Source organism: Hemitrygon akajei, chromosome 12 (assembly GCF_048418815.1).
Source record: "Hemitrygon akajei chromosome 12, sHemAka1.3, whole genome shotgun sequence".
NCBI lineage: Eukaryota > Metazoa > Chordata > Chondrichthyes > Myliobatiformes > Dasyatidae > Hemitrygon > Hemitrygon akajei.
In genome coordinates this window covers 108,312,860-108,325,434 of record NC_133135.1, presented here as the reverse complement: position 1 = coordinate 108,325,434, position 12,575 = coordinate 108,312,860, and the positions used below count along the sequence as shown (strand labels likewise).

General features: G+C 42.0%; 1 protein-coding gene across 3 annotated transcripts in view; it reads left to right on the top strand.

The window, feature by feature from the left end:
* LOC140737358 (cytochrome P450 2C19-like) overlaps window positions 1-12,345 on the top strand; it is a 78,477-nt gene extending 66,132 nt beyond the window's left edge. For all 3 annotated transcript variants that reach the window (XM_073063815.1, XM_073063814.1, XM_073063816.1), the window contains exon 9: window positions 8,939-12,345. In XM_073063815.1, the coding sequence (XP_072919916.1) occupies window positions 8,939-9,120 (182 nt within the window). In that variant the 3' untranslated portion in view covers window positions 9,121-12,345. The remainder of the gene's footprint in view (window positions 1-8,938) is intronic.
* The last annotated feature ends 230 nt before the right edge of the window (window positions 12,346-12,575 follow it).

Here is a 12,575-nt window from a genome sequence, read left to right as displayed (position 1 = left end):
AATAATAATAAATAAATAAGCAATAAATATTGAGAGCATGAGATGAAGGGCCCTTGAAAGTCAGTCCATCGGTTGTGGGAACATTTCAATGACGGGGCAAGTGGTTCAAGAACCTAATGGTTGAGGGGTAATAAATCTTATGGTATGAGTCCAGAAGTTCTTGTATCTTCTTCCTGGTGGCAGCAGTGAGAAGAGAGCATGATCTGGATGGTGGGGGTCCCTGATGATGGAACAAGGGCAAAATATATTGGTTATTGATTACTGTGCTGGTAGCCGGTGAGCTAGGTTATTGATTCGGAATTTGAGTTTGATCCAACCATGAGATCAGCAGAATTTAAATTTCAGTAATTCAATAAAGTGGAATTTAAGGAGTTAGTTCAATAATGCCAGCTATGAAGTGGCTAAAAAATGAACTGGTTGCTGAATTTGGGCGCCACAGTAGCGTAGCATTTTGCACAACGCCATTACAGACTGGGTGTTCTAAGGTTCAGAGTTCCGTTCTGGTGCCGTTTTGTAAGGAGTCTCTGTACATCCTCCCAGTGGAATGCACATATTTTCCCCTGGTGCTCTGGTTTCCTCTCATTGTCCAAAGATATACCAGGTAGGTTAATTGGTAATTGTAAATATTCCTGTAATTGGGGCAAGGTTAATCGGGGTTGTCACAGGTTGCTGGGATGGTGTGTCTCAAAGGGCAAGAAGGGCCTACACTGCTCCGTATCACTAAATAAATAAATGTCCTTTTTAGTGTGAGAAAAGAAATCTTGGTGTGGCCTCAATGTGATACTGACACAGCTAGGAAGCTATTTACTTCGAGTGCAATCTATTATTATTTATTGCATTGTACTGCCTGCCATAATGAAAACAAATTTCACAACATATAGCAGAGACATTAATCCTGATTCTTATACTGAAGAAACAAAATGCTGAAGGAATTCCTCCAGTGTTTATTTCATAGTCCAGATTCGAGCAACTTCCATCACTTTCATCAATAAAAAGTCATTTGGGATGAGTGATTATAATATCAAAGTTTTACATTGAGTTTGTAAAGAACAATAGAAAACAAGTCATAAATTAGAGAGCTTAAGGTAAAGGAACCCATAGGAGTCTGTGATCATAATATGATCGAATTCACCCTGCCATTTGAGGAGATGCTATAGTCAGATGTACCTGTATTACAGTGGAGGAAAGGGGATTGCAGAGGCATGAGAGAGGGGTGGCCAAAATTGACTTGTAAAGAACACTGGCAGAGATGACGGCAGAGCTGCAATGGCTGGAATTTCTGGAAGCAATTCAGAAAGTGTAGGATATGTACATCCCAAAGAGGAGGAAATATTCTAAAGGCAGGATGACACAATAGATTCTTGATTAGTCAGGGCATGAAGGGATACAGGAAGAAGACCTAGACGTGACTCGAGTATCAGCAGTACTCTCAATGTTTCAGCCTGATACAGCTAAAAAGCACAACTGCTTTCAAGGTCAGTACAGTCAACAAAGATGTCTTAATGTGTTTAAATGAACTATTGCTTCTTAAAACCAATGGAAACGATACCGATCGTGGTTGGAAATGTCCACAGAGGAAGCGCTGGTGTAGATCAGGGTTACAAATGCGTTTAAGGAAACGGGATTTTAAACTCCCTATACCAATGATCTTGCTGGTGAACATGCAGTCTCTGGTGAATAAAATCGATGATTTCAGAGCCAGGGTGCTGAATCAGAGGGACATTAGAACCGCATGTGTCCTTTGTTTCACGGAATCTTGAGTAACCCTTTCCATACAGGATGCAGCGATTCAGATTGATGGTTTACTCTACACTGTCAGGATAGATCTATAGAGTCTCTCAAAAGCAGAGGTGGAGGAGTATGCCTCATGATCAACTCTTCTTGGTGTACAAATATATCAGTGCTATCCCAATGTTGCTCACCAGACCTGGAGTATCTAGCAGTAAAGTGTTTTCCTTTTTACCTACCATGGGAGTTCTCTGGGATCATTTTGGTAGCAGTTTACATTCCACCTCAGGCCAATGTCAAGCAGGCTTTAGATGATGTGAGTAACGGGAACAACATGCACAAAACACCATCGTTTTGGGAGATATTAACCAGGCCACTCTGAAAAAAAATCACTAAGCAACTACTATCAACTGATCACTTTCAATACCAGAGGAAACAACACACTGGACCATTGCTACACCACCATCAAGAATGCCTACCGTTCTATTCCACACCCTCACTTCAGAAAGTCTGATCACCTGGCTGTACTTCTACTCCCTGAGTATAGGCAGAGACTGAAGTCTGCAGCACCAGCATTGAGGAATAAGAAGGTATGGACAAGGGAAGCACAGGAGCATCTATAAAACTGCTTTGAATCGGTGGACTGGACTGTATTCTGGGATTCATCTTTGAACCTGGCTGAGTATGCTGCAGTTGTTCTGACTTCATTAAAACCTGTGTGGATGAGTGTATGCCCACAAAGACTTGCTGTACATTCCCAAACCAAAAGCCGTGCATGAACCAAGAGGTACGTCATCTGCTGAAGGCTAGATCTGTGGCATTCAAGTCTGACAACCCAAGCCTGTACTAGAAAACCAGGTATGATTTGCGGAGGGCTATTTCAAGAGTGAAGAGACAATTTCAAACTAGGTTGGAGGCAATATTGGATGCACGGCAACTCTAGCAGGGTCTGCAAGACATTATCTCCTACAAAGTGAAACCCAATAGCATGAATGGCACGATGTTTCACTACCAAATGAACTCAACACCTTCTATGCATGCTTTGAAAGGGAGAACACAACTACAGCTGTGAAGGTCCCTGCTGCACCTGATGACCCTGTGATCTCCATCTCAGAGGCCAATACTAGGCTGTCTTTAAAGAGAGTGAACCCTCACAAGGTGGAAGGTCCTGATGGAGTACCTGGTAAGGCTCTGAAAACCTGTGCCAACCAACTAGCAGGAGTATTCAAGGACATTTTCAGCCTCTCACTGTTATGGGCAGAAGTCCCCACTTGCTTCAAAAAGGCAACAATTATACCAGTGCTGAAGAAGAATAATGTGGGCTGCCTTAATGACTGTCGCCCATTAGCACTCAGATCGACATTGATGAAATGCTTTGAGAGGTTGGTTATGAACTAGACTGAGCTCCAGCCTCAGCAAGGACCTGGACCCATTGCAATTTGCCTATTGCCACAATACGTCAATGGCAGACACAATCTGAATGGCTCTCCATATGGCTTTAGACCACCTAGGCAGCACAAACACTTATATCAGGATGCTGTTCATCATTTAATACCATCATTCCCACAACCCTGATTGAGAAGTTGCAGAACCTGGGCCTCTGCAATTCGATCCTTGACATCCTAACCAAAGACCACAGTCTGTGTGGATAGGTAATAACGATCCTTTTCGCTGATGATCAACACTGGCGTACCTCAGGTGTGTGTGCTTAGCCCACTGCTCTACTCTCGGTATTGTTACGAACTGTAATGTTTTAGAAACAAACCAGCAGCATTAGATTATACGTGGAGTCTGGTTTTGAGGTTAAAACCACTACCTTTATTAGTGGTTCGTCCATCGTCGTCGATGAAGACCTCGACACCATTAGTCACTTTGAGACTGGATGCAGCGTGTCCGAAGATGACTGGTCAGGCCAATTCGGGCATGGAATGTCCTGGCACATATTGGGCAGACACGTGTAGGCACTGCAGTTGTTGCGCTGGTGGCTCTGGACTTGCGCAGCTCGCGCTTATGTTGTGCTTCAGCAGTGCACCTTGCTTAGTAAGCTTGACAGCCCTTGTGGATGAGGCCGCGCCGGGTAGGGCGGTTTTGTGCCAGCATTTCCCAGGAGGTCGTGTCTATGTCAAATGACTTCAGGGAGGCCTTTAGTGTGTCTTTGTAATGTTTCTTCTGCCCTCCCTGTGAACGTCTTCCAGCAGAGAGTTCCCCAAAAAGAAGCTGCTTGGGTATGTGCTCGTCCGGCATGCGGATGACATGACCTGCCCACCAGGTCTGTGCTCTCATTAGCAGTGTGTGGACAGATGGTAGACTTACTACAGAGAGAATTTCAGTGTCTGGCACTTTGTCTTGCCATCTGATGCCTAATATTCTGCAAAGACAAGTCATGTGGAAATGGTTGAGCTGTCTTGCATGCCTTCGATACACAGTCCACGTTTCACAGGCATACAGGAGGGTAGTAAGTACCATGGCTCTATGGACCTTCAGTTTTGTTGCTGGGCTGATGCCTCAATGTTCCCATACCGTGGAGCACAGTCTACCAAAAGCAGAACTTGCCTTTGCTATTCTGCAGTTAACTTCTGTATCAATGGTCACTGCTCAGGAGAGGGTGCGGCCAAGGTAAGTAAACTGGTCCACTGCCTGTAGTTTCTGTCCTTTGATTGTGATTTTTGATTCTGTGTACGGTGCATGAGGTGCAGGCTGATGCATGACTTTGGTTTTTTTTTATGTTGGTGAGTCCAAAGTTGTCAGAAGCCGTGGAGAATTTGGAAAACCACTAATTTTATTAGTATCTACTTATCATATAGTAACTTAACCAAGATAAACAAAGGTTAACAGTGTTATATGTATATATGGGTGTAAATATAACTCCCAAACTATTGAGCTTGAGGGAATAAGGCTTAGTCTTGAGACTAAGTTCAGTAATCCACAGAATAAATGATGGAAGAGAGGTATTTGTAATCCACGTGGTAATGGAGAGAGATGGCAAGTATTCCACAGGTTCCACACCAGTAAAACGAGATAACAGTTGCCATAGATCTTGTCCGTCATGATGTTCCAAATTCATATACGAATTATCACTGAAAATGACCTGTCACAGAAATATCATCTTCCAGTGGTTACCACACAACATACTCAGGCAAGGGCTACAAAAGTGGTCCCACAAGATATCCCAAAAATCCACTCCTATGGATTATTACGAAGTGACCAACACACATTCATTGTGCACCGTGTGCCGATGTTTAACCCAATCATTTTCCACCAGTAAACTGGAGCATAGTCCTATCTTAACAGGTCCCGAAACCAACCCTGACTCTAAAGTTACCTTGTGCAGCGGCACAGAAACAATGCCCCCCCCCCCCGATGCCTTTAATAAGATTTACCTCACCAGTGTCAGTCTCATCACTAAACTTTACAACACTGTCCAATATAAGTGACTGAACATATAAGGATGGAACAATTAGCCATTACATGACCAGTTCTCTTACAATAATGATGAGTAAGACCAGAATGTTTCTCCTTCAACTGCTTGCCTTCATCCTTACCTTTGTCACTAGTCCCAGATTTTATTTCTGCTTTACCCTGACTATCTACACTACTCTTTTGGAAGCTCTTACTCGGGGTAAACTTAACCTTGTGGGTTAAAGCAAACTCATCTGCTAATCTAGGAGACTCCTGCAAAGTGGCAGCATCCTTTTCATCTAAATATGCCTTTATGTCATTAGGGACTCACCTCTTAAATTCTTCAATTAAAACCAACTCTTTCAAGCTGTTAAAATCATCATTCACATTTTTATATGAGCACCAGCGGTCAAAACACACAAACTTTTCAGAAGCAAATTCCACTTAAGTCTGTTTCACAGATTTCCTCAAATTTCTAAACCTTTGCCTATAGGCTTCTGGAAGAAACTCATAGGCTTTAAGTACTGCCTGTTTTACTGTCTCATAAATAGCTGCATCTTCATTTGGTAGGGCAGAATAAGCTTGTTGAGTTTTTCCTTTAATTACACTTTGTAACAAGAGAGGCCAGCTTCCTTCTGGCCACTGTAGACTCTGAGCAACTTTCTCAAAATGCTGGAAGTATTTATCAAACTCAGCCTCATCAAATGGAGGAACCAATTTAATCTCCAGACTGGCCACAAACTTATCACCAGTGTCAAACACTGGACCCCCTTGCTGCAGATTCTCTATCTTCTCTAGCTCAAACCTCCTTTGTTTTTCTGCTTCCTCAGCATCAAACTGTCTTTGTCTTTCATTTTCCTCAGCTTCATGCCTAAGTTTCTCTCGGTCAAACCTTAATTGTTCCAGCCATAACTCGAGCGCAGGATCAACTAGTTTACTTTCAGGAAATATTTCTAACATCTCCACCTCAAACTTCTTTGTAGATACATAATACTCAGCTATTCTCCTCTGAATCACTGCCTTTTTCATAGCCGGCCTTACCGCAGTAAGTTGCAGCTTTTTAGCAATAGCCAATAAGTCATCCTTTCTGGCATCTCCTAATGCTTCAGGGGTTAGCAATGCCAGACATTTACCAATATCCATTCCTGATGGTTCCCACACACAATTCAAACAAAAGGGAAGTAGCCAATGAGATCGATTATCAATCAATAAGCTCCAATTTTGTTCATGTCATGGACAAGCCCCCAATTTTGCTACTAACTGTAACGTTTCAGAAACAAACCAGCAGCAATAGGTTACACATGGAGTCTGGTTTTAATGTTAAAACCACTACCTTTATTAGTATCTACTTATCATATAGTAACTTAACCAAGATAAACAAAAGTTAACAGTGTTATGTGTAAATATAACTCCCAAACTATTGAGCTTGAGGAAATAAGGCTTAGAGTCTTGAAATGGTAAGAAAGGAAAGTTCAGTAATCCACAGAATAAATTATGGAAGAGATGGCAAGTATTCCACAGGTTCCACGCTGGTAAAACAAGATAACAGTCACCGTAGATTTTGTCTGTCATGGCATTCCAAATCCGTATACGAATTATCACCAAAAGTGACCTGTCGCAGGGATATCATCTTCCAGTGGTTACCACACAACATACTCAGGAAGGGCTATAAAAGTGGTTCCACAAGATATCCCAAAAATCCACTCCTATGGATTATTACGAAGTGATCGTCACAATTTCATTGTGCACCGTGTGCCGATGTTTAACACAATCTTTTGGGCATCGAAAAGTTCCAAACCACAGCAGTGACAAGCCAAAGTTTTGGCTTGTCTGTCCAGTCTCCTCTCTCTCCCTACTACGACTGAAGGTCTCTCTCTCTCTCTGTGATTAAGCCCAGTTAACAGGGTCAGCTGGTGACTGACATCATAGTCCTGCCTCACTCAGGCACTTAAAGCGGCAGTTCACAGTAAACGAAACCTGCGGGTTTGTAACAGTATACACATGACTGTGTGGCTAGGCATAGCTCATATACCATCCACAAATTTACTGACGATACAACCATTGTTGGTAGAATCTCAGGTGGTGACGAGAGGGCATACAGGAGCGAGATATGCCAACTAAATGATTGGTGTTGCAGCAAGAATCTGGCACTCAACGTCAGTAAGAGAGTTGATTGTGGACTTCAGGAAGGGTAAGACGAAGGAAAGCATACCAATTCTCGTAGAGGGATCAGACGAGGAGAGAGTGAGCAGCTTCAAGTTCCCAGGTGTCAAGATCTCTGAGGATGTAACCTGGTCCCAACATATCGATGTAGTTAAAGAAGGCAAGACAGCAGCTATACTTTATTAGGAGTTTGAAGAGATTTGGCATGTCAACAAATACACTCAAAACTTCTATAGTTGTACCATGGAGAGCATTCTGAAGGCTGTATCACTGACTGGTATAGAGGAGCTATTGCACAGGACCGAAAAAAGCTGCAGAAGGTTGTAAATCTTGTCAGCTCCAACTTGGGTACTAGCCCACAAAGTACTCAGGAGATCTTTAGGGAGTAGTGTCTCAGAAAGGCAGCATTCATTATTAATGACCTACAGCACCCAGAGCATGCCCTTTACTCACTGTTACCTTCAGGTAGGAGGTACAGAAGCCAGAAGGCACACACTCAGCGATTCAGGAACAGCTTCTTCCCCTCTACCATCCAATTTGTAAATGGACATTGAATCTTTGGACACTACCTCACTTTTTAAAAAATATACGGTATTTCTGTTTTTGCACGTTTTCTTAAATCTATTCAATATACGTAATTGATTTACTTGTTTACTTATTATTATTATTATTTTGTATTTATTATTTTTTCTCTCTGTTAGATTTTGTATTGCATTGAACTGCTGCTGCTAAGTTAACAAATTTCACGTCACATGCAGGTGATAATAAACCTGTTTCTTATTGGGGTTAAGTGGGAAAATTATGAAATGGCAGTAAATACTTGATGGGCCAAATAGCCCAATTCTTCTCCTATATCTTATGGTCTAACTCAGAACTTTTAAAACTTTATTCATCAGAAAATTATGTCAGAGGTATATTACTTTACTTTATTGCCACTGAACAATTGATACTAGGGTGTACAATCATCACAGCGATATTTGATTCTGCACTTCGCACTCCCTGAAGTACAAATCGAAGTAAATATAATAAAAATTTAAATTATAAATCATAATTAGAAAATAGAAAAGGGAAAGTAAGGTAGTGAAAGTCAGGTCCGGATATTTGGAATGTATGGCCCAGTTCTGGGTCAGGATCCATTCAGCAGTCTTATCACAGTTGGAAAGAAGCTGTTCCCAAATCTGGCCGTATGAATCTTCAAGCTCCTGAACCTTTTTCTGGAGGGAAGAGGGACAAAAAGTGTGTTGGCTGGGTGGGTCGTCTCCTTGATTATCCTGGCAGCACTGCTCCAACAGTATGCGGTGTAAAGTGAATCCAAGGATGGAAAATTGGTTTGTGTGATGTGCTGGGTTATGTTCATGATCTTCTGCAGCTTATTCTGGTCTTGGACAGGACAACTTCCATACCAGGTTGTGATGCGCCCTAGAAGAATGCTTTCTACAGTGCATCTATAAAAATTAGTGAGGGTTTTAGGGGACAGGCCAAATTTCTAAATATTTATTAACTATCTCTAATCTTACCAAAAAGAACCAAAGGAACAGGAAAAATGTCTCCATTTTTTTTATTAAAGTATATTTTAAGTAATTAAGTGCAGAGTGCTATAAACAACCTTTACAGATTTTTCTTCAAGAATGTCTCTGTACTTTTGTAGGCAAAAGAACGTGCCTAGGAGCATCCTTGGCTCACATGGAACTTTTCCTTTTTTTGACCACTCTCCTGCAGAACTTTATCTTCAAGGCTGTCATCGATCAAAAGGATATCGACACCTCACCAGATTTAACTGGATTTCTGTCTATACCCCGTGTGTACAAATTTTATGCTATCCCTTGCTAAATCACCTGGAGCCTCTTGAATTGTAGGAGGTGATGTTAAAAACTTATTTAGTTCCTTGTACTGTATATCTTTAACATCTCAAAATTTAGTGATTTACCATTTACTCATTCTCATTTTAGTCCAACATGTCAGTCCACAGCCACTTCATGTCAAGGTGAGACAACCACCCTCAGGGTGGAGAAACAGCTTATTTTCCCATCTGAGTAGCCTCCAACTTTCCCTTTCTCCCATGGTCCACTCTCCTCTCCTATCAGATTCCTTCCTCTCCAGGCCCTTTATCTTTTCTAACCACCTGGCTTCACCTATCACTTTCTAACTCTCCTCCTTCCCCTCCACCTACTTATTCTGGTGTCTTCCCTCTTCCTTTCTAGAGCCGAAGGAGAGCCACAGTCTAAAATGACAGCTGTTTATTCATTTCCATAACTGCTATGTGACATGCTGAGCTCCTCCAGCATGTTCTATGTATTCCTTTGGATTTCGAGCATCTACAGAATCTCTCATGTTTATTATTATCCACAATTAGTGTCTTTTTAACAGTGATTATCACTTGTAAATATATGCAACAAAAATATACAAACATTTTGGGTAGATGGGGCTCATCAGCTGTGGTTGGCAACTCATCTGGGAGAAGAAAAGCACTTGACCTCTAAACACTGCTGCCTTGCAGCTATACCCACTCATTGGGAAGCCTTTGTGAGCAAATCCCTCCCCCCACAGAAATCCTGAGCTGGAGTCCATATGCAGTCCTATGTTACTACTAGAAGCATAATGCACTTTTTAAAAAAAAACTCTTTGGTTCAATTCCTCTGATGCCTCTGCATCTTCTGTAGCTGGAAGTCAAGTTGTCATTACTTCAGAGAAGAGTGGGATTCTTTGTCACACACCTAGTGAGTGCAGTTCTAATACTGAAGAGGTTTGATCCCCATCTTCAAAACACCATTTGGTTTGGAGCTCAGCTGAATATCTGGGTGCTTGAAGCCAGAGAATATGTGCGAAAGTGGAGAGAGGATAGGGACTAAGTTTGGGAACCTGGTTGCATGTGGTGGTGAAATAGACCGTAAGCTATAGAAGTAGAATTAGGTCATTTGGCCTGTTAAGTCAGCTCCACCATTTCAACATGGCTGATCCATTCCCTTCTCAGCTCCTATCTCCTGTCTTCTCCCCATATCCCTCATGCCCTGACTAATCAACAATCTATCCATCTCTGCCTTAAATATACCTAATGGCTTGGCCTCCACAAATTTCACAGATTCACCACTGTCTGTTTGAAGAAAATCCACCTCATTTCCATTCTAAAAAGATGTCCTTCTATTTTGAGGCTGTACCCTCTGGTCTTAAACTTCCCCACCATAGGAAACGATCTCATGACATTCACTCTGTCGAGACCTTTCCACATTGATGGGCTTGCAGTATGTGTCACACACTGAGGGCCGCTTGAGATGTTTTCTTGCAGAAACTGATCAGCGATGCATACTGAGTTGGTGAGATTTCAGGCTAGTTGATAGAATTCAGGAGATAGCAAGGAGGGTGGAAGAGTGTATCTTCCTGCACCCTATGGAGAGTCTGTGGAGCCCTGCTCACCCCTTTCACTCTGGACATTGTGTGCACTTTCTTGTATGGTAACAGCTACTGTGGAGACAACTGTCCTCCTGTCTGTGATGAGACTAGATCTCTGACCTTGGTAACACAGCAGTAGCTAGATGTTGTGAGGAATCATTGAGAAGAAACACATTTGCTGCTCTTGGTGGACAGGGACATTCCCATGAGCAAATTGTGGTCCTCCAGGAGCAAAGGGACTGTGACATGTCAGTAGATACCTCTTCTGCACGGGAACAGGGATGCCCCCCGGCACCAGATGGCTCATCTGTGTGAGCAGTGATGCAGTGTATGCCCAGATCATTCACCAGCAGAATTGTTACAGGTGCAAACTTGTCTGCTGAAGCAGAGATACACTGCTCAGACATCACAGTTCTATTCAGACCATGCAGGAAGTTGAAAGTGGGAGAGCCTAGAGACCTGTGTCTCAGAGAGTGTCTACTCGTCTCAGGTTCACATCAGGAGGATGAAACAATAATGGAGATTAGATTTATATAGAAGTACAGCACAGAAACAGGCCTTTCAACCCATCTGGTCCATGCTAAAACCATTTAAACTGCCTACTCCGATCCATCTGCACCAAAACCATACTCCTCCATATCCCTACTATCCATGGACATATCCAAACATTGAAATCCAGCTCACATGCAATTGTGCTGGCAACTAATTCCAGGTTCTCATGACCCTCTAAGTGAACAGGTTTCCCCTCATTCCCCTTCAGCTTTTCACCTTTAACCCATTGACTGTATACTCCTCATAATTTTGTACATCTCTCTCAAATCTCCTCTCAATCTTTTACATTCAAAGGAATACAGTCCTTAGCTATTCAAACTTTCCTTGTATCTCAGGTCCTCCAGACCTGGCAACATAGTTGTAAATATTTTCTGTACTTCCACCTTGTTTACATCTTTCCTGTAGTTAGGTTACCAAATCTGCACACAATACTCCAAATTAGGCCTCACCAACATCTTGTACAACTTCAACATAACAGCCCAAATCTTGTACCCAATACATTGATTTATGAAGGCCAATGTGCCAAAAGCTTTCTTTACAAGATTGTTGATTATTCTATCAGTGTCCTGACATCATCTGACGTCCAAACTGATGACTTGTCTCAGAAGGGCATCAGTTCATGAGGTGACATAGTGAGTGAAGCAGCACACACAACAGTGTCCCAGAGTCAGCAATCCCAGACTGAGTGTTGAAATGGCTCTGGTCAGTAAACAGAGGTTGACATCCTCAGGAACATTAATGTGTAGCACAACAGCATAATGCTATTACTGCACCAGTGACCTGCTTCATTTCCCACCGCTGTCTGCAGGGAGTTTGGACATTCTCCCTGTCGTCACATGGCTTTCCTCCAGGTGCTCTGGTTTCCTCCCACAAATCAAAGACATGCAGGTTAGGCTTCGTGAGGTGTGGGTGTTAGCTCATCCACTGATTGCTATGGTCATTGAGGCAAATGACATATTTCACTCTGCTTCGATGTAAATGTGGCAAAAAAAACCAAATATTTAATTTGGCGGATCTACATTATATTAAAAAAATTATAACTTGTGTCAGTTATTCAGGAACCACAGGATATATTCAAACCACTGTGTTATTATTAAAATCTCACTTTATAATCAACATGTTGTGTATTTTCTGTGAATTGAATTTACCATAATATTTGTATTAAATATTCTTTAAACACATTTAACATTTAAAGTGATGATACTTCCCTATTTGGTCACACAGAAAAACATGAGATGTTCCCATGGCAACAGTGAGATGGGCGGTTGTTCTGTTTAAGCTGGAAATCCATTAATGTTTAAAAGAGTTATGGTTCAATGTTTCAATTTAATATCAGAGTGTATACA